This window comes from Brugia malayi, assembly GCF_000002995.4.
Source record: "Brugia malayi strain FR3 genome assembly, contig: Bm_v4_Chr1_scaffold_001, whole genome shotgun sequence".
NCBI lineage: Eukaryota > Metazoa > Nematoda > Chromadorea > Rhabditida > Onchocercidae > Brugia > Brugia malayi.
In genome coordinates this window covers 2,040,822-2,062,332 of record NW_025062475.1, presented here as the reverse complement: position 1 = coordinate 2,062,332, position 21,511 = coordinate 2,040,822, and the positions used below count along the sequence as shown (strand labels likewise).

At 24.5% G+C, this 21,511-nt stretch overlaps 2 protein-coding genes across 2 annotated transcripts; both read left to right on the top strand.

Moving 5' to 3' along the window:
* Nucleotides 1-923: 923 nt before the first annotated feature.
* On the top strand, nucleotides 924-2,500 carry Bm12214 (Uncharacterized protein; the record flags this gene model as incomplete). Its single annotated transcript, XM_001896815.2, has 3 exons — nucleotides 924-1,014; nucleotides 1,370-1,987; nucleotides 2,205-2,500. 3 exons carry the CDS (start codon nucleotides 924-926, stop codon nucleotides 2,498-2,500), a joined length of 1,005 nt encoding a protein of 334 aa, XP_001896850.2.
* A 4,295-nt stretch (nucleotides 2,501-6,795) lies between these two features.
* Nucleotides 6,796-19,663, top strand: Bma-twk-31 (Uncharacterized protein; the record flags this gene model as incomplete). Its single annotated transcript, XM_043076287.1, has 24 exons — nucleotides 6,796-6,902; nucleotides 8,861-8,969; nucleotides 11,047-11,115; nucleotides 11,651-11,778; nucleotides 12,099-12,206; nucleotides 12,403-12,515; nucleotides 12,775-12,916; nucleotides 13,842-13,937; nucleotides 14,218-14,331; nucleotides 14,631-14,773; nucleotides 14,919-15,061; nucleotides 15,215-15,361; nucleotides 15,662-15,769; nucleotides 15,872-15,963; nucleotides 16,271-16,390; nucleotides 16,497-16,650; nucleotides 16,774-16,932; nucleotides 17,020-17,097; nucleotides 17,671-17,766; nucleotides 17,893-17,978; nucleotides 18,278-18,452; nucleotides 18,631-18,761; nucleotides 19,163-19,282; nucleotides 19,555-19,663. 24 exons carry the CDS (start codon nucleotides 6,796-6,798, stop codon nucleotides 19,661-19,663), a joined length of 2,847 nt encoding a protein of 948 aa, XP_042932221.1.
* Nucleotides 19,664-21,511: the final 1,848 nt, after the last annotated feature.

The window sequence follows — 21,511 nt, the reverse complement described above, 5'->3', positions numbered from 1 at the left end:
TGAACGATCGTCCACTAAACTTTGCAAGTCTTCTTCCCCATTTCTTTTTTTAAGGTGAAACAACGATAAGAATGTAAAAGGCATAAGTTATTTGATAGTGTTGAGATGTTTCAATTCATAAGCTCATAACGAGTGCAAAATTGCAAAACAGAAATAATGCATTTGAGAGTATGAAAAAGCTAACACAAAGTATATGTATATGACAGTTTACCTCTCCAAATAGTTCAAAAATGAAAATCATTTTCATGAATAAAATGAAATAAAACGAAACTATCAGAGTAATACATCAGAAGTAAAGATGAAAAATGCATAACATTATCAGTGTTAATTAATGCTTAATCGATAATTATTACATGGTTAAACTTATTTATTTACTGATTGACTTTCGAATTTCTAATTTTAACATCCAGTCTCTCTCTTTCTTATCATCTGTCACATCCATCTAATCAGTAATGATAACAGCTAAGAATGTTCAAAATCCGTTAGACTTTTGTAAAGTTCGACTTCTCGCATACTTTGAATGATTGAAGTTTGTAGCGTAAACAGCGCGAAATTATTCGTTTATTTTCTTTTTTATTTTTTCAGGGGGAAATTTCCAACTTTTTTTTTGCGGAGGGAAAGAGAGTTATTTTCAAATTTAGTTTTTTCAAATCTATTTAATCTCTATTTCTGCCCATCTGCTTCTCTTTTTCTATTGTTTAAAAAAATTAATGTAAATTACAAATAATTTTATTAATTATTTATCAATCAAATTAAGTCTTTTGTCAATTAAAGATTAGTATGTTTTACTTTATTAATTACAAATATAGGTCACTCAAAAGTTAAATATTACTCGAATTGGTATTTGACAAATTTCAGGTGCTATTTATGGTGACTAGTATTACCGAAATATATTGTTACATAAACAACGTATTACTGCAAAAATGATTCCAACTTTTTTTCGCGGTTTCTTTCAATTAATCCGTTTAGCTCTGAATTTTGGCACATCAACGAAAGAAACAAGTAACATTGATGGTAAAAATTTTTTTGTTTGTTAAATTATAATTGTTTCTAATTTACCGGTCGTTTTAGAAATGAAAAAGCCAGGCATTACTTGAGGTATTAGCATATATTCTCGCTTCGCAACATATATTTTTTTTATTGTTTGATATCTTAAACGAACATTTCCCTTTATATTTGCCCGTTGTACGTCTTTTGCCTGTGTGTGTATTTTATTTTATTTAGCACCATAATATTTCATATTTATACAATGGCGCCTTTCATTTCTATATAATATTACTTGACAAAACATTGAATTGTGTATTTTCAACTATTTCTAGATAAGGTAAATTTCTTATTTCTTTTGAACTTTTTTTTTTGTTTGTTTTAGAAATTTATCGCCAGTTGGAAATGTTGCAACTTGATTTTTCCAATACGGAAGCAGTATCCACTGCTTATATTTATTTAGCTGATCCTCATAAATTGCCGGTACCGGCTAGGAATGCTAATGATAATCCTAGCAGAAGGGAATCTGATGCAGAGAATGAAATATCGCAGCATTATTTTCATTGTGAAGGAACTAATGATGAACTGGATCAGTTAAGCAAGAAGTATGAAATAGATGATATGAGTATTTCATCTGATTCTGATTTTGAGGAAGCTCTGCAAAATTATTTTCAATATACTCCAAGGCCTAAATCTGAGGTAAAAATCGAGGAGAATAATGACAGTTCTATTGATTTTTCTGCTTCATTAAAACAACAAAATATGGGCGATGGATTTGCCTTTACGGAGAATTCCAAATCTAATATAAGTTCTTTTCGGGAAGGAAATTTCAGTTTGCAAAATATTACTGAAAATATCAACATTAGCAATAGCAAAAGTCCGAACACTGGAGAAAGCAAACAACGAATATTTAATGATCATCTTGACGAAAGCAGTCCTGTTGAACAGTTCCGGAACACTTCGTTAGTAGCCAGTACTCCATTATCCACGAAATCTAATAATGGTATGCTATCTTCCATTTTGATCTTAAATTTTCGTATTCTTCAATGCCGTTACTTTTTATATAAAATCCTAATATTTTGTGAAAATGCTTAGATGATCGTTTTTTTTTTTCATTAGATGATCATTTTTTAATGAATACCAGTGAATGCTAAATATTACGATGTTTTGATTATTCAGCGAAAATTAAAGTTATGAAAATAAAATTGTTACTATTTTAGGATATCGACGTCAAATGGTCATGATAAAAAGTGCTGTAAGAACAAAAGTTGATGAATTGAAACAACGAACCATACTAAATTTGTCTGTATACAGTAATGACTCAATGAATACTACAAATTCCAGAGATGAAACAAAAAAGCGTGAACAGTGTGCTATTGCTAAGCATATTGCCCGTATTCGGAAGTCTAGTGCAAAGCTTGGCTCAAGTAAAGAAGCCTTACCATCCTTCAACAATACTCGTTATCATAGTATGTGTACATCATTTGGCAGCAGTGGTAGCACAAGCTTCAGTTAAGTGGCCTATGCTGTGTCACCCTGTTGTTAGAATGTGTAAAGTGAGCTTTAATCTTAGTTTTAATAGGTCAAGTAGGATGAAAATATCACTTCAAAACATATCAGAAAATCTAGGAAAACAACTCAGTTTTTGATGTTTGAAATTAGTTTGTTTTATTGAAAATCACATTTCACTACCTGTGCTGATAAATAAGTTTACACATCAGTTTGCAGTAAAAATCTATGCTTTTTTTGCTACCTAAGGAATTTCTTATGTCACCAAGGCTTTTTTTTTTCTGGTTTTGGTCCCTGCAATTTTACACAGAATCATGTAACTAATAGGTTTGGATCCGTTATAGCATGTAATATATTTAAATAACAATAGTTTGATATTATTTTATCTTTTTATTGTTCTTTTCTTCATTTTTTCTTCTTTTGGCTGCTTTTGCCTCAATCTTTTTGATATAATTGATATCATTTTTCATTATATTCAAATACAAGTAATCTTATTAAAGACTTTGCAAAAAAAAATAAACTATTTAACATGTTCAAAATTATTTAGAAAGAAGTTTTTTCATTTTTTTAGAAAGCATTGTTGTAAAACAAAATATTTTAAAAGATAACGCTAAAGAAGCATACGTACTTTTGAATTTTGTTTAAAATTGCAATTTTTTTCTTTTTTTTTTTTTAATGGAAAATGAATAAATATCATTTTAAACTCCAATTGTTTTATGATCGTTTTAATCACCCATTTCATGTAACTACCGCTATAACATATATAAAAGTTAGTTCTTTCCAGTGTTTTGATGCAAAGTATTAGTTATATGACTGATCCAGAAATATATCATTAGCAAATTGAAATAGAAAAATTCTCATTTTTCTTCAAGAATGTTTTGGCATTTCTGAAATGTTGATATTAAAATAATGCTATTGCTAACCTGTTAACATTATTCTAGCAAGGTAAACGATTTATTTAAAAGGACTAATGAAGCTTTATTCTATTAAATAAAAGAGCATATGACAAATGTAAGAAAGTATGCAATATGAATGCCACGAAAAAAATAATTGTATATTTAAAAGTATATTTGCCAAATGATTGATTGGTGTTGATAAAATATTTAAGCTAATAATACTTTGCTATTATTCTCTACCACGAATTGCTACTCAGGTGTGAATATTAGAAGAGCACTTATAGGTATTTGTAAAATGAATAAAAAGAAAGCGAATAAATTTGATTTGTTTCAATGCACGAAAATAAAATTGTTAAAATTTATAAACTAAAGAGAATATGCAAAAGAAGGAAAGAAAAAGTAACACTGCTAAATTAATTAAGAAATTTAGATAAGATGACATTAAAGTTACACAATTTTAAAATTCAAAAAAAAAAAAAAAAAAAAAAAAAAAAAGCACATTTGATGATTGTCATCTATTACAAGGAATAATATAATATAATAATGAATTATATTATTTACGTACAAATTAATCATTAACAAATATATGATAAATTTATTAAGTAAAAGAAAGAAAGAAGTAAGTTAAAGTATCACAGCAACAGCAACGAGTGGTAATCAAATGGAGCAGTGTCAAATTTTGTGTAAAGAAGTAATGTTCAAGTTTAAAATCAACGTTCTAGTACAAATCAACTTATTCTACTACTTTGATAGTTGGTCAGCTGTCAATTAGCTTTTCAATTCATCCACCTGTTGAACTATCGTGAAGCATTCATCCGATTTAATGGATGAATGGATGAATTGGTTTAGCACTAAGTTATTTTACTTTACTAACAATACTATTAGCATTATTTCAAGTATTTCCTAACATTTAAAATAATCTTATTCAAATTAATGAATTGAAAATTAGAATTAAACTTTTCAAACGTTTATTTAACATAGATATTATTATTGTTTACTTATTTATTTATTTATTTATGAAATAGAACAAAATATTTTACACATTTTCTTAATTGATTAATTTAAATCAAATCATTTTATTGCATTTGTTTTCTCTGTTAAATGTTTATAAATAAAAAAGAAGAAAAAAAAAAAAACGAAAAGTACATGTATAATTTATATAATTGAAAAAATTAAATCAATCATGTAATCATATCATTTTTATACAATTTTATCATACATACCTTCCTACTTCCTAGTTTTTTTCACAATAAATTTTGATTCATTTCAATTCAATGATAAAAGTTAATTAATATTTTTGAAATTTACATCTCTTTTTTTTTAACAAAACATTATACCTTTGTAATAATCAATATCATAATCAATCATTTTATTTATTACATATCATCAAACATACTAAAAATTTGATAATATTTTAGATTAAAATTACAAAAAAAAAAATTTAAATAGATTTCTTATTAATGTATTCAGCTTAATCATATTTTTAATATTCATTTATAGCATTTGATTTAATTAAAAAATGATTTAAACTTCAGCGAAAATAAACAACGATTTGAATCGTTTCTTTCTCTTCTTTTTTCTGATTATCACAAATTAATCACACACAATCATATCATTCCCTTATCTTTTATCATTTTCATATCTTTTAATCATACATTCTTATCTATTTTAATCACATGCATTTCCCTCTTTTTTCTTTTAGACAAAAAAATAAAATCAAAAAAAAAAAAAAAAAAAGAAAAGATATCTCATAAATTGAGAAATGTATCAAATTTATTTATTTTTTATTTTTTTTTTTTAATCAAATTTTATTATCAATGAAAAGAGAGAAAAAGAAAGAGAAAAGAATATGTATGTGAATGACAACGAAATAACAAAACGAAACGAAAAATTCTTTGTCTAAGCAATAAATTACTTCCATCAGCCAAACAATCTTTACTACTTTATCTTTTCTAATTTGCGCACATTAAAATTATTTTGTTGAAAATTTCAAATTTTTTTTTCTTTCTTTCTTTTCTTCTCTTTTTGTTTCTCATTCCAAATGTAAATTAGTTAATATCATTCACAGGTATATTAATGATTCAGGTGGAAAAAAATTTTATTTATATATATGTGTGTGTGTGTGTGTTTATTATTGATGAATTATAGTTATACTAAAAGTTAAAATATTTATTAATAAACAATTTAATAAATATATGTGAAAATTATGGAAAAAAAAAAAAAAAACAAATTGTTTTGTTTCAAAAATTTGACAAATTATATTTTTTTTATTTCAAATATATTTCGTTTTTTTTTTTTTTTTTTCTTTTTTTCTTCGCTTTTTTCACTCTTTTTTTGTCTTCTTTTTGATTGTTTGAAAGTTAAAACGAAAAAAGTTTTTTTTTTTTTTTTTTTCAAATATTTTTCAAAATCTAACAAGCAAACGTACTTCTATTTCAGGATGAATCAATCATTGCTAAATGCCTATAAATTGTTTCGTATCTAAGCATTCAACTCTTTAGCCAACCGACAGACATTCGTTTAACTTTTCCTCAACTTCAAATTTCTTTAGGGCAACTTCATATTTTCCTATTTCTTTCTCTTTTTTTTTTTTTTTTTTCATGCATATCTTTTCATTTCAATCTTTTCGACGACGAAAAATTCGTTAACTTTTTCAAAATTTTTGCATCATAATTTTATAAATTTGAAAATGTGATTTTCAGGAATGACAAAAACTATGAATTAGTTACAATCAAACGTTTTTGCAACGCATATCTTCAAGGAATTCAAAAAAAAAAAAAAAACTTTAAAAAAAAGGAAAGAAAAGTAATGTAATCAACTCTTTGAAGAAAAAAAAAAATCAAATTTCACATTCAAAATAATACAGTTAAGCAATGATTATTATCTATTATTATTATTACTATTACCTGTTATCATTACTATTATCATTTATCACTATTATCATTATCATTATTATTATTGCTATTGCCATTATTGTTATTATTAATTATTACACTCATATAACGGAACGTTTTTTTCTAATTTAATTTAAATTACATTTGTTACATATGAAAATGATTTGAATAATCTTAATTAAATAATGGAATATTTTTTGTTAATAATCAATGTCATTTTGATGACAAAAAAAAGGAATTATACAACATTTTTTATTAAATCTAAATGTTATTAATCAAATATTTTTGTTAATTGATGCGATATGCTTTTTCGAAATTTTTACTTGACAAGTGATTAATTTCATCCGTACTTTCTTTTTTTATGCCTCTTGATAAGTGATAAGAAAGTTTTGGCCTAATATGAATGATTGCCCATCAATTAATGAAATTAGTTAAGTATTATTATATTATTTACACATGTATGTATCTATATATAATGAGTGTAATAATTCTTCAGGCTTAATTAATTAGCAATGGCGGTGTTCGTACGTACTGAATCACGGCGTCAAACGTGTCATCCGTCATCAATGCTGATGGATATGAGCGATGAAACATTGATTAGCCGATATGATAATACCTGGTTAGTTGTTAAATTTGAATAATCTGATCTATATGCAGTGTTATTACTGATAATCATATCACGTATAATCTGATCTATATGCAGTGTTATTACTGATAATCATATCACGTATAATCTGATCTATATGCAGTGTTATTACTGATAATCATATCACGTATAATCTGATCTATATGCAGTGTTATTACTGATAATCATATCACGTATAATCTGATCTATATGCAGTGTTATTACTGATAATCATATCACGTATAATCTGATAGCACACAGTTTATCACTTATCAACTCTTTAAGTTTTTTTTTTTTCTTTTTAATGTTGCTTTACTCACTTAAATTTAGTTAATTTGTCCATTCTCAGAACAATGAATTATTAATAAATTCACTTTCTCTCATTAAAATTACTTCGTCTTTCTTTTTTTCTGAACTTCAATCGCTTATTCATTAGCACATTTGCTAATTCTAAACTAAAATGCTAACATTTTCTCAATAGATAGAGCTTTTCTCTTCAAAAAAAAAAAAAAAAAAAAAAAAAAGAAAAAATGCTTACTTTTAATTGTTTAAAAGAAAATTCGAACTAAAAAAAATCACTCAAAGCCAAAAAAAATTGTATCATTTATAATTTGTTACTAATTTTTTTTTTTAAATTTTACACATTTAATAAATCTATTAGGAATTTAAAATTTTATTTTGTTTGTCTTTGAATATTCCATTAGTGTTTTTGAATATTTAAATAAATATTATTGCAAAAAAAAAGAAAAAATATTATTTTGTTGAAAATTACAATGAAAGAAAACAATTAGTATTCCAATTAGTTTTTCTTTTTTTTTTTTTTTTTTTTTTTTTTTGAAATTACATAATAGCGTATAAATGCATATAAAAATATTTGCACAATTGTTTATTTCGTTGCTTTTCATCGGTAAACTCTTTCATCTTTTTAAAATTCATTTTCATATTACAAAAACAACAGTGTTATTTATCTTCTAAAATGATTGTTTTCTTTATTATTATTAAATTTTATTTTTCCTCTTTCTTGTTCAATAATAAATAAATAAATAAAACAAAAAATAAAATGTTAAAATTGACTGTGAAATGAAAAAGAAATTATATTAAATTTCTTTTTGTCAGTTTTCTTCTATCAATAATTGTTATTATAAAAATTATAAGATATATTGAAATTGTGCTACTAAACAAAATAAATATAAAAATGCATACATTGGCATACATACATACATTGACATACATACATGCACACATACACACACACAAACAAACAAAACAAAAAACAAATAAACAAACAAACAAATATTCATGCTAACATATTCCATATTGTTCAGTTTGTGGCAAAATTATTTTAAAATTAAATTTTATTCAAATTGAAAAGTTTAAGACAGAACAGATTCATACACTAAAGTTTTCAAATAAAAGCGAAAAGTGTTGTAATTTGACTGCTGTGCAATGAATTAATTGAAGTCTTTGAACTATCTCTTAGATTATTATCACTATCAGTTGTATCACTGATAAAGTAAAATCATTGTATAATTATAATTTAGTACAAGTATTACTTTAAGATTACTATTGCTCACAATAACTAAGTAAACAATACATCTTTTTTTTTTTTATTTCAATGAATTATGCTATTATTTATCAAACTTTCATATATGTGTTAAAGTGTTTCTTCTCAATACAAATATATCTTTGAATAATTTTCCACTTTAATATTTTCATATCTTTTAAATCTTCTTTGTTCCCTTTCACCTCCTCACTCATTCACTTTTCATCTCATAATATTCCACTCATACATACTCGAGTAAACATGCAATTCTGATGACTGTCAGCTATATTTTTAGGGTGACAGGTAGGAATGCTTTCCATGGTCTCTAAGTGATTCAAACAGCCATGGTAGTGCTACAGTAATACCACTTGCAAATAATTATTGTAAACAAATTGATTGATGTTTGCAGTGGACTGTCGCTCTTCTCGCATTCGTCCACAGATACACCGCCACAGCACTGCCAGCTGGTCAGCTTGGATGACCCTACGAGCAATCACTTCATCGATGCTGATGACCAGGTTGGCTTCAGTTATTTATTAGATTGAATTCATAAATATTGATTTATTATTATTATTATTATTATTATTATTATTATTATTATACATTTAATAGTTTTACATTTGGGTGATTAAAATTGCAATTATTATTCATGAATGAAAAAAAAAAAAAAAAAAAAAACGAATGAAATGAAAAAATGAAGGAAATATATATTAAAAGTAAAATTTAATCGCTTAAATTTTTCATTATATCTATTTGGAATGTGAAACGATCAAAAAAATAATAGAAATCAATTTGAAATGATATAAAATAATCAATGACTGATTAAACTGATAAATGTTACACATCATTTGATGATAATTATATTATTTGCTAATATAATTATTTATGAAGAAAGAAAAGAAATGAAAAGAAACTATATACCAGAAGTAAAATTTAACTTAAATTTTTCGTTGTAACTATTTGAAATTAAAAAAAACAAATACCAATGATTGATCACTTCACATACTTTTTTTTCTTCTTCTGTTATTTTCAAAATACTATTAAATTGCATAAATATTTTGCTAATCTGTCCAATTCTAAAATGCGTAAAAGTTCATTCATTGATTTTATTTTTAATAATAAAATTGTTTTCTCTCTTTTTCTCTCTTTTTTCAAAAGGTTAGGGATTTCATTTTATTGTTATAGCAAATGATAAATTTTATATTGTAAAATGCATTTCCATAATGTGAAAAAAAAAAAATAAACAATTAGAGAGAATAAGAATACACAGATTTTTTATTGGTATTTTTTTTTAGGATGGTAATAATAATATTTTTAGCTAAATTAAAATTTAAAATGCTTAATTGACAGAAATTTTACTTATATTTCTTTGAAAGAGATAATAAGCTAATACGTCAGGCATTTCTATAAATTGTACTAACAATAAACAATAACAAAAAAATAAACAAATAAATAAATTGCAAATAACCGGAAACGATTAATAAAAATTGCATGTAGATATCATACATTTTAACTTTTGAAATGAAACGATTGGTACGAGTAGTGAAATCAGGAAAAGTGTGTACGTAAGTTTCCTGAAAGTATACATAATGAAATCAGGAAAAATATGCTCTTTTTGTGGAAAATAATCGAATTGTATGCTTCAACTTTTATCTACGAACTATTTTTGTATCAAAAAATTTGAATCCTTTAAATGTTCATTGAACTTATGTGACACTTTTGTTGACACTTTCTCCTTTGAACTAATTTTTAAATTAGAAATTATAATTTTCAATAAGAAAAAAAGACCATACTTTCTAGAGAACTAATTAATTTTGTTTTTTTTTTTTTACATTTCTAAAATTGAAATCTTATAATTTCATTAAAAATTAACTTGATTCAAATTCAAATTCAAAAATTAGTTTAATTTAAAAGTTTGCTACCATTGTTTTTATAATTAATAAATAATTACTGTTATGTGTTGTAACACTTTTTGACAATTTAAAATTAACAATTTGAAAGCAAAATTTTTATGTAATTTTCACTGACTACGTTAGCTGAAGTTGTTGGATATCCAGAAATGCATCCGGTTGAAATTATTTTTTACCGGATATTACATTTTTCCTGTTTTTTTTTTTTTTTTTTATTCATAAATTTAAATGTGTCAAAAGAAACTTTGTAGAAATTTTTATTGGTCATAAAATTTTTAATATTTATAATTTCGTATTGTTTATTAAAATGTTCACGTTATATATTATTGTTGATATATCATCTAAACATCAACAATATATTATTTGAAAATAAATAACTTTTGATCCAATAATTTATTGTCACAAATTTTAGAAATACTTTGGTATTAGTTTTGTCATTTAATCAATTTTGTTCAAAAAAAAAAAATATTATTGAAAATTTATGCTAGCACTGTGAAATTATTACAATAAATTGATTCTATCTTATTTATTTGTCTTTCACAAACATTTTTGAATGTTTGCAAAAAGAAAAAAAAAAATTAATTTCTATCAATAATTTATATTTGACAAACTTTTCCTATGATTATCAATCAGAATTTAGCAGTGTTAAGAAAGAAAAAAGAATTTTGCATATTTAATATTTTAGGTTTTTAATCGAACAGCTGAAGAGAAGATACATTTGCAGAAGCAAAAACCAAAGGATTTCCTTGGACAGGTGATTATTTTATGTTTTAATTTCAAATTAATCATTACTGTGATAAGAGTGGTAGTTCAGTTAATAATTTATGAATTTGTAAAAATATGGATGAAATTTAACAAAATTGAGAAAAAAATTTATTTCTTTGTTTTTGTTTTATGCAAATATTAGCTTTGTATTTAATTGAAATCGAGGAAATTGTTTTTATAATTGAAAAAAAAGGCATTTTTTGCATTTTTGTTTTGGTTATTTTTATTTGTTTTTATGATTAATTGCATTTTTTGTTTTTTATTTTGTTTACTTTTATTATTAATAATATTTTCTTGCCATTTTTCTTATTTTTTTTTATCATTTTTTTAGTTTTATTTATTTTTATTATCAATGACTTTTTTTTTTTGTTTATTTTTACGATTAATAACATTTTTTCTTCGTTTGTATTATCATTAATCTATTGCAAAATTATCATTTCTTACACCAAATGATTACTTATTTATCAATTATAATCTCATTGATAAGCTATAATATTTAATTAAAAACTTTACTAAAATTTTAGGCGAAATTTTATTACGACAAATATAAATTACGACATATTGCGCCGTTTGTTTTGTTGACAGTATATTCATTACTGGGCGCTATATTATTCTGTTGGGTGGAACAAGCGCATGAACAAGAGCTTATCAGGTTTATCATTTTTGCTTTTTTAAATTATCAAAATTTTTTAATTAATTATAAGTTTATTTTTTTAGACTAACTAACATTTTGTTTTTAATTGATATCTTATTTTTTTTTTTTTTCAATAAATACAATTAAGCAATGGAAAATAATAACAAAAACAATAAATCTTTTATTGTTAAATTGAATATTACTGTCTTAGTATGAAATAAATTTAGAAAAAAAAAAAAAAAAAGATTTAATCTATGTTACTTACTATGATATATGCGAAAAAAAAAGTAAAAAGTATCAGAAATATTGAAAATAATTTTTTTTTTTTTGAATTTTAGGAAAGAAAAAATTATATTAGATGATTTGAGGAATGATACATTTCAACAGTTAAGGCGAGTTTTCCAGAACAAAAATTCAGATACGTACACAAATTTGATTAATTCAAAGTAAACAGTTTCATTTTCTCAAATTTAATTTTCTTTCTCTTTAACAGTCTAATAATTTTAATGATTAAAATGTGTCATTTGATTATATTGATCATATCATAATACCATAATGTCATAGGTCATAGGTCATTTTATATTAAAACATGTACTAATCTAAGTCTATTACATGATTCAGTTTCCTTTTTTCAAATTTTAGAAAAATATTATTGTGGTATGAAAGTCAATTAACAAAACTAAAAATGCCAGAAGGCTTAGAATGGGACATGTGGGGAGCACTCTTCTATGTTGGTACTATCTTTACTACTATCGGTTAGTCATCAAATTGTCATTTAACTCCTTGAAAAATAAATTTATAATATTTTTTACATTTTAGGCCATGACGAGATAGTACCATGAACAATTTATTTTTCTCTTTTACTCTTTAAAAATATATTTAAATATAAGAAATTTTATATTCTAAGTTATGGTAGTATATTATCACTATAGCATGCTAATATAGTATTATAATTTCTTTTTTGAATTTGTTAAAAAATAAATTTATATTATTTGATTGCTTTTTATATTTTAGGCTACGGTAATATAGTGCCAAGGACGCCAGGCGGAAAAGCACTAAGTATTGTATATGCAATTTTTGGTATACCTCTTGTACTAGCTATATTGAGTCAATTTGGTAAAACTCTCACAACTTTTGTAAGCAATGTTTGGATGAGGTATTTTTGTATGAATTATTCTTCTCTTTTATTAATTTAAATATTTAATTAATGCTAAATTTGTTCACGAGACTTCAGTTTTCTTCATTTCATTTCATTCTTCATTTCAAAAAAAAAAAAGAAAAAAAGAAAAAAGAAAGAAAGCAAAGATCAGATAGTTGTTTTTATGATATTAATTTCACATTTGAAAATAAATAAAATTACATTTTAAAATGCCAATAACTTTTGTTTTTCTGCTTCTGTCAATTAAACAGATTGTTCCGTTTAAATTTCACTTTTACAAGTTTGTTTATTACAAATTTATATGAAATGAAATCATTTATGAGCAATCGAACAATTTAGTTTGCTTGCAAAACAATTTACAATTGAAATTTACTGCAAAGCCATAATTATTTTACAATTAAATGTTTTATATGAAATAATAGAAATTAAAGAAAAAAGAAGAGAAAACAACAAATGGTTTTTGAATGAAATTTTCAACAAATTTTCTAAAAAGATTACAATTTCAGTGATATCATATGTCATTCATTTCAGTAATTTTAGATGCAAAAATTGTATTAAATTACATTACGAAATGAACAATGAAATACTTTTAATGAAAAAAATTGCTTTTTTTTTTGATTTAAATTAATGTAAGATTTCAAAATAAGACAAATTACTATTATATCAGAAGTTTGAGTAAAAATTTTTATGTAAAAATTATTAGATATTTTTGTAATAAAAAGAATCATTAATTATATAGATTGGTATAAAATTAAAAAAAAAGTGTTGCTTATTCATCGAGAATTCTCGAAATATGGTGTGTCAGAAACAAATATTTATTCATCGAGAATTCTCGAAATGTAGTGTGTCAGAAACAAATATTTATTCATCGAGAATTCTCGAAATGTAGTGTGTTATTCTGACCGACAATTCTCATTACTAGGTATCGCGAGTGTATTAAAGGTTACACCAAAGAGCGACGCATTGCATTAGCAAAACAGCGACAAATACTGAAACTTAAAAAATGGAAGTATATGCAGTAAGTATTTTAGGTATTGAATAAATATTATTTTCAATTTTTTGTTGCATCTAAATATTAAATGAATTTCAGACTAACGCAGCCATTTCAATTAATTAAAGTTACTGAGTAAAGTTAAGTAAAGTTACTCTGTTCATTTTACTAAAAACAAAAACAAATTGGCATCAGATAAATTTCAGGCTTTTTTTTTTTTACTTAATTAAAGTTATTGAATGAAGCTGAATAAAATTTAAGAAATAATAAAGAAATATTGATTAATTGATTGATTGATTTTTCACAGAGGAATGCTAGATATGGAAGAAGGAAATTTAGGACCAAATCATCGATTACTAAATAATAATAATCCAATCTCAGAAACAACTGAAATAATTGAAGATGAAAAAGTTGAAAGCAGGTTTGCATGAATGTTAATATTTCGATATTATTTTACAAATTGAATGACAATCTTAAATTAATTTGTTAATGTTTCAAAAGCTAATTTGTATAATTACACTTTGTTATATCTTTTGCTTAATTTTTATAAATAATATACATTTAAAAATATTTAATTGTTGTAGCACAAAAAAAAAAAAAAAAAATGAAAAATAAAATTCAATCATTTATAATACATTTTCATTTTAGTTCTATTTTATTGATAATTAATTAACCTTACTTTATTTGCCACATTTCTGTACCTCTTTCCAATTACTCCAGAACAATACCAGTTTGGCTTGCACTACTCATCTGCATCGCTTGGATATGCATTTGTGCGGGTTTATTTTGCCTCTGGGAAACGCGCTGGTCCTATTTCACTTCCCTTTATTTTTTCTTCATTTCATTGTCAACCATTGGCCTTGGTTAGAAATTATTATTTACTATTTTCATATTAATAAATTATTAAATTCAACAACAATTATTTACTTTCCTTTTTTAAATTTAACTTCAAATTTGGCTTTCTTCTTTTTCAACTTCTCTTCACTAATAATTAGCAGAACACATTAGGCGATGTTGTGCCAGATCATCCACATATGTTAATATTAATGTTTTGGCTGGTCATCATTGGTCTTTCCATTGTTTCGATGCTTCTCGGTGTAATACAAATTAAATTTGAAGAATGGCTTTATCATTTGATGATTCGAATGCAGGCAATTAATTACAAATTTTTATTGTAATTTGAAAAATAAAAAATAAATTTTTTTCAATGATTAAAAATTTTCACTAATATTTCTTGTTTATAATTTATATTAAATTTACTAATTCATAAATTTTTTTTATTTGAAATCATTTTATTTTTACAGAAAGAATATCAACGTGCCTTAGCATGCGGTGATCCGGTAAAACGGAATGAAATACTACAACGTTTAATGGCAAAAGAACCATGGTATATTCGAAATATGGCACCACATTTGCTTACCGAAAAGCAAACTGCTCAGCTTGATAAACAGGTTAGTTCTTTCTTTTTTTTTTTTTTTTTAATAATCAAAAATTAAAAATTATTTATTGAAATGAACTTGTGGAGTGAGTGTAAAGTGTTTTTGAATTTTAAAATGATTAAATAAATTTAAGCTGTATTTTTTATAATTATATTTTGAATTTAAACTAAAGATTTACGATAAAATTTTAGAAATTTTATTTTAGCAAAAGATATTCAACAAATACATAAATTCCAAGTTGAAATTTATATTAAAAGTAATTATTTATAAATGATTAATTATTTTCTTTATCTAAAAAAGTTCTAATTACAGGCTGAAACTTATGAACGATCAGTACGAATGTTAAATAACAAAAATATTCAAACGGAAGAAAAATTTTTCGACAAATCTTCAATGCATAATTCAACTGTAAAATTGCAAGTTAGTACTATCATATCAGTTTTAAATTATCATTTCTTACCTTTTAGCTTAATTCATTGATAAGTATGTGAGGTGATAAAATTGATAAGAAAGCTATTTCAGGATATGGGTACAACTATGAGTTTTACGGAAGAAATTTATTCAGAAGAGAAGGATGTAAATGCGCAATGGATGAAAGATACTGAAAATGCTGGGTAAATTTATGTTATCACCTTTTTTTGAATCATGATAATTTATAGACTTACTTTATATTCTTTTAGAAAACTAAGATTTTTTTGTATTTTGAAAGCTTACTTTTACTTTGTTGCATTTAGCAAAATATTTAGTTGTTTATAATTGAAAATTATCAATCAATAAATTTTTGATTCTTTCGGGTAATTTCCATCCATAATATTTGAACATTCTGGTTGATCTATACTTTTCTGATATTTACAATTCGAGTTCTTTTCTTTTGATTGATAAACATTAGTGATTAGTCCATTTGTGTGATAACTTTTGCAGAATGAAAGACTCTTTAGTATCTTCGCCGCTTATCACTGATATGCTAACCTCTGCACCAAATATCGACGGTGATTTGAATTCGATATCTGAAGTTACATCACTTCCAATGGATCTTACAAAGTAATTTCAAAATTTATTTGCAATATTTACAATTTATTTATGAATTTATTACTTACCATTTTCTTTCCACCAATTTTTACAATTTATGTTATACTATTAATTTTAGCTCGGAAGGTATTGATCGTAGTGTACAAGCACGGGTATCATTAGCTGATCAGGAACAGCAGATGGAACTTTGTATTTTGAGCGGTTGCGCTGTACAAACAGATATTGCACAATTTCAAGTAGATGAAATTATGCTTAAATTGCATGATTTGCAGGTTAAAAGTTTATTTCATTTTAAAAATTCGTTTTATGCATATTAGATTTAAAGTTTTTAAATTTTAGATTAACTTAAATTATGTTTATACAAGAGAAATTTTTAACTTTTAAAATATTCTAAGGCTAGAACACGTCCGAAATTAATGGATCGCAGTATGGAAACGTCATTGGATGAAGGAATTGTTAATATGCCAACGATACGAGAAGAAAATGTCAGTGACAATGAGAATTTAAAACAATTAATTAAGAGTATGGATCACGATAAAACACCCATACGACTTGTAAGTTATTCAGAAAGTTTTGAGAGTATAAGAGGAAATGAAAAAAAAAAGAAGAATTTCCAAACTGAAATTGTCATTTTATTGTAGGATGTTTCAACGGAAACTGAATCATTGCATCCTGAAATGGTAGAACAAAGTGCTGTAACGGAAGAAGAAAGTAATCAGGTATTATCATAAAATACGGTCTGATATTATAGAGCCGAAAAGTTGTTGCTGACGTTTGATTAATCCTTATTTTATTGAGATAAACATTATCACCGATTGTAGTTATTTAAGGAAGTTATTGTAGGAAGGCAGCGATTGCCGGATTGCCATCCGGAAAAGCTAGCCTCAGCAAAGGTAGCCTTAACATTAATTCGGTAGGACGAATGATTTGTAATACGATTGAAGATAGTGTAGAAGAGATGAGGAAGAGGTGAGGTAAACAAAGTGCTGCTAACCTTATCAAAGTGATATTACTTACAGTTAGTAAGAAAGTAACAAACAATGAAAGAGTCAAGTAAATAAGAAACTAATAATTATAAACAATCTAATTTGGGGACAGATTCCAACACAGACTCTTCGTTTAACAAACAATGAAAGTAAGCTCAGTTACCCATGGGTAATAAATATTGGCATAAATTGATTTCTTATGCGATAATGGAACATTTGCCGGAAAAATAATATTGAAATAAGACAATTTTTAGGGATTTAATATGATTTTAATTTTTGTATACTTGAATTTAACTTTTCTCGCAGGTATTTCATCGATCGATGGAAACAGATGCATGGATGTCACAGATACAAACACCAGAATGTAGTCGAGCTGTGCAGACAGCATTTGATGACGATGAAGTAAAGTTTTGATGCAAAATTTAAGTGAATTTCAAAATAAAACTAGAAATGAATCTTTATTTATTACTTGTTTTTATGAATCTTTCGTTATTATTTATTCAAAATTATTTTATATTTAAAATTAAGAATCGTCAAGTATCACAGTTATCAACAAAACGAAAGAAAACTGTGCGAAGTATTGGTTTTGAGCATTCATTTTTGATTGAAAATAGGTTTGCTTTAGAAATTCTTTTAAATTATTAATATTATTATTTTTTCTTTTTAAATTATTGAACTTTTTTCTTTTTATTTATTAGAAATAAATAAAGCAAATGATTTTTGACATTTTTGCAAATAAATTGAAATAATCATATATTAATCAGTGCAATTTGATCGTTTATTTTTTATCAAACATATAAAATTGCAATTGATATCGATTTATTTGAATCATTTTATCAATTTTGTCTATTAGTATAAAATTTAATTTCAGATAAATTTTATTTATTTGTGATTCATGAAATAATCATTACAGTACACAATGTTCGATTGAAGCAAAGGATACCTGTGATACATTTGTGCAAACGATGCTTGACATGAATAATTTCAACTCTGATAATTCGATTGATAAGGAATGCAATGCATCACTGAGTGCTCGAATCAGTGATGCAAATGAATGCATACCAAAAATAATAAAACCAAAACGACGGGTCAAAATTATTCAATAATATTATAATATTTAAATTTAAACTTTTAAAATTGATCATATCATGTATTTCTTATGGTATTTATATTATTCTAAACTGCCCACTAAATTAATATTACCCAAATTTCAATTTATTGAGTATTTCTCATTATTACTAATTCTTTCTAAAATCAAAATTATAGGATCTCATAATTCAAACCGATGATTCGTACTTAAAAATAGCTCGGCGATTGGATCAAATTCGAACTAATCGAACTGAAAGTTTGCATATTTGTATGGCAAAACCACTGAAAAAACATGAAAGTGGTAGTAGGTATGTAAATAAATAATTAATTATTTATTTTATTTTTCATTTCTATTTTTATTTTTAAATAATAATTTATAAAAAAAAAAAAAAAAACAAAACAAATTTTTACGTCGGTTTATAATATTTTTTGTGATTGTTTCAATGATTTTTTTGATTTACTACAAATAAAATTCATTTTTTGTTTAATAAATTTTAACCTTTATTTTTCTATTTTTGTTTATTTATTTATTAAATAATGAAGGAAAAAAATGGCAATTATTTTAATATATAACAAAAATATGCATAAAAAGTTTTCTTCATAAATTGTCCAAAGTTAATTATTCTTATATAATTAATTATATAAAAAAATATAAAAAAAAACTTAATTATATTTAAAAAAAAAAAAGTTTAATAATTTTTTATTATAGCTCAAAGCAACGTATCGAAAAATCTGATGAACGACGTACATATCAAGAAGAATCATCAAAGAATAGAAGAAAAGAATTAAAACAAACTAATGAAGAGCAGATATTATCATCTATAAACAGGTTCTCTACAATTTTTCTCTCTTTCTCTTTCTCTCTCTCTCTCCTTATTTATCATATCATATCTCCTTTTTTTCTCGAAATTAATAATTAACTTTGATAATTTTTTGTGAAATTAGTACTTTTCTAAATTATATTTACACAAAATCATTTTCATTTCTCTCCAAATCTAAAAATTCAAAGTTTTTCAATTAAATTAATTTGTATATTTTAAGTTAATTATGTTTTATAAAATAAAAAAAAATCATTTAATTATTTATTTTTCTTTTTTAAAGACCAGAAACGATAAGTGCAAAAGCATTAAAAGATCAAAACGATGGCACTGATCATGCTGATCAATCGATGACATCCAATTTATCAACAGCTAAAAATGATGTCAGTTAAAACTCAACTCTTCCTTCTTATCAGTTTTTTTCTTCTTTTTTGTTTTCATTTTGTCGAACGAAAAAGAATAAATAAATAAAAATCATAAAAATAAAAAATAAAAATTTGACCATTATGTTGTCACACTGTCACATTCTGCTACGTGTTCGTCAATCTCCTCACAACTACTATAATCTGTTATTCAAACCAAAATGACTGCATCTTGTCACCATTTAATTTTCATCACCACTAATTCATAAATCATACAATGCGCAAATGTCGCAGTTATTATTCACATGCAGAAAATGTCGCAGTTACTACTGCTGCAATTATTATTGTTCACATTAATATAATTAACTTACAATTTTATCTGCTGCACCTTTTTTACAAAAATATACAAAAAACAGAAATTTTTTTTTTTTTTATTAACATAATTTGTTATCACAGTTTTTTAATTATACATAGCACTTTGATAAAATGTTGATAAAATAATCCTAATTATACATAGCACTTTGATAAAATGTTGATAAAATAATCCTAATTATACTTTGATAAAAGCAATTCTAATTATTATCATTGCTTCAGTTATTGATTATTTTATTTGCATTAAACAACAACTAAAGCAAATCAATGATATCAGCTAATAATCAGCACTGCACCACTACAAACAGTTCATTATCTTTTCTCCCTCTCCCTCTCTCTCTCATTTCATCAATAAATAGAACTGTTAGTATTAATTAATGTTAATTTAATCTGAAATAACCTATATAAACACATGAAATTAAAAATTTATCATAAATGATTATCAGTTATCAATTATCAGTCAGCACATATTCATCTTAAATTGATTCGTTTGAATATTAATTCATTCAATGATTATTTTATAACTAAAATTAATTATTCGAATACTAAAAATTATTTAAAATATATTTTTTCAAAAAAGAAAAGAAAATTTGCTTATGATAAAGGGGAAAAAAGAAAAAAAAAAGTTTTTTTATCATTGTTGAAATGAGCAAAATGCAAAAAGCTTTTTCCAATATTATTGCCAAAATTATTTTATTTCATTTTAACAATTTACTAAAATATTACTCATTAAGAGAGAGAGAGAGAAAGTATATAATAATAATAATAATGATAATGATAATCATTTTATCACTCTAAATGAAATATCAATATCAGTTTATCATTGTGATAGACTGATATTTAGACAAAAGTTCAGATAAATTAATGAATTTTATGCAAATTTCTCTCTTCCTTCCTACTTCTAGCATCGATTATATAAGTCACGTTCCATTTCACCGAGAACACAGCACGGAATGTTACCAGAGAAACCATTTCTAATTCGAAAGCAGTCATTGTCACCTGCCCTTGTGCAACCTGGCAAAGTCAGCAATTTTATTTGGTACCACGAGAAAGGTATCCATAATCCAGGAACACCTGAAGGTCTTAGAGCATCACAGATAACGATTATTGATATGCGAGCAAGAAGTGATACAAATGATAGTGATAACAGGAGTAATATATCATTCTGATAAAATTGGCATAATTTATAATAATTTTATAAACATTGATTTGTGCAAAACAAAGCAAATCACTTATTTGATGGAAATAAATTTTAAAAGTAAAATTTGCAATTATATTAGTAAAATAATTTTTTGTATTATTTATTTGTAATTTTATTTGTAATCAAAAATTGTAAAATACCAATTTTTCCTCTCTCTTTTTTGATTTATTATTATTACCATGCATTGAAACTTGTAAATTATGTAAATGTTTAATAATATTAATTTAATTTGCATATTTTTGAATTGTTAATAAAATCGAATTATTAACTATTTGTAATTATTATTCGCAAATTAAATCGTATTG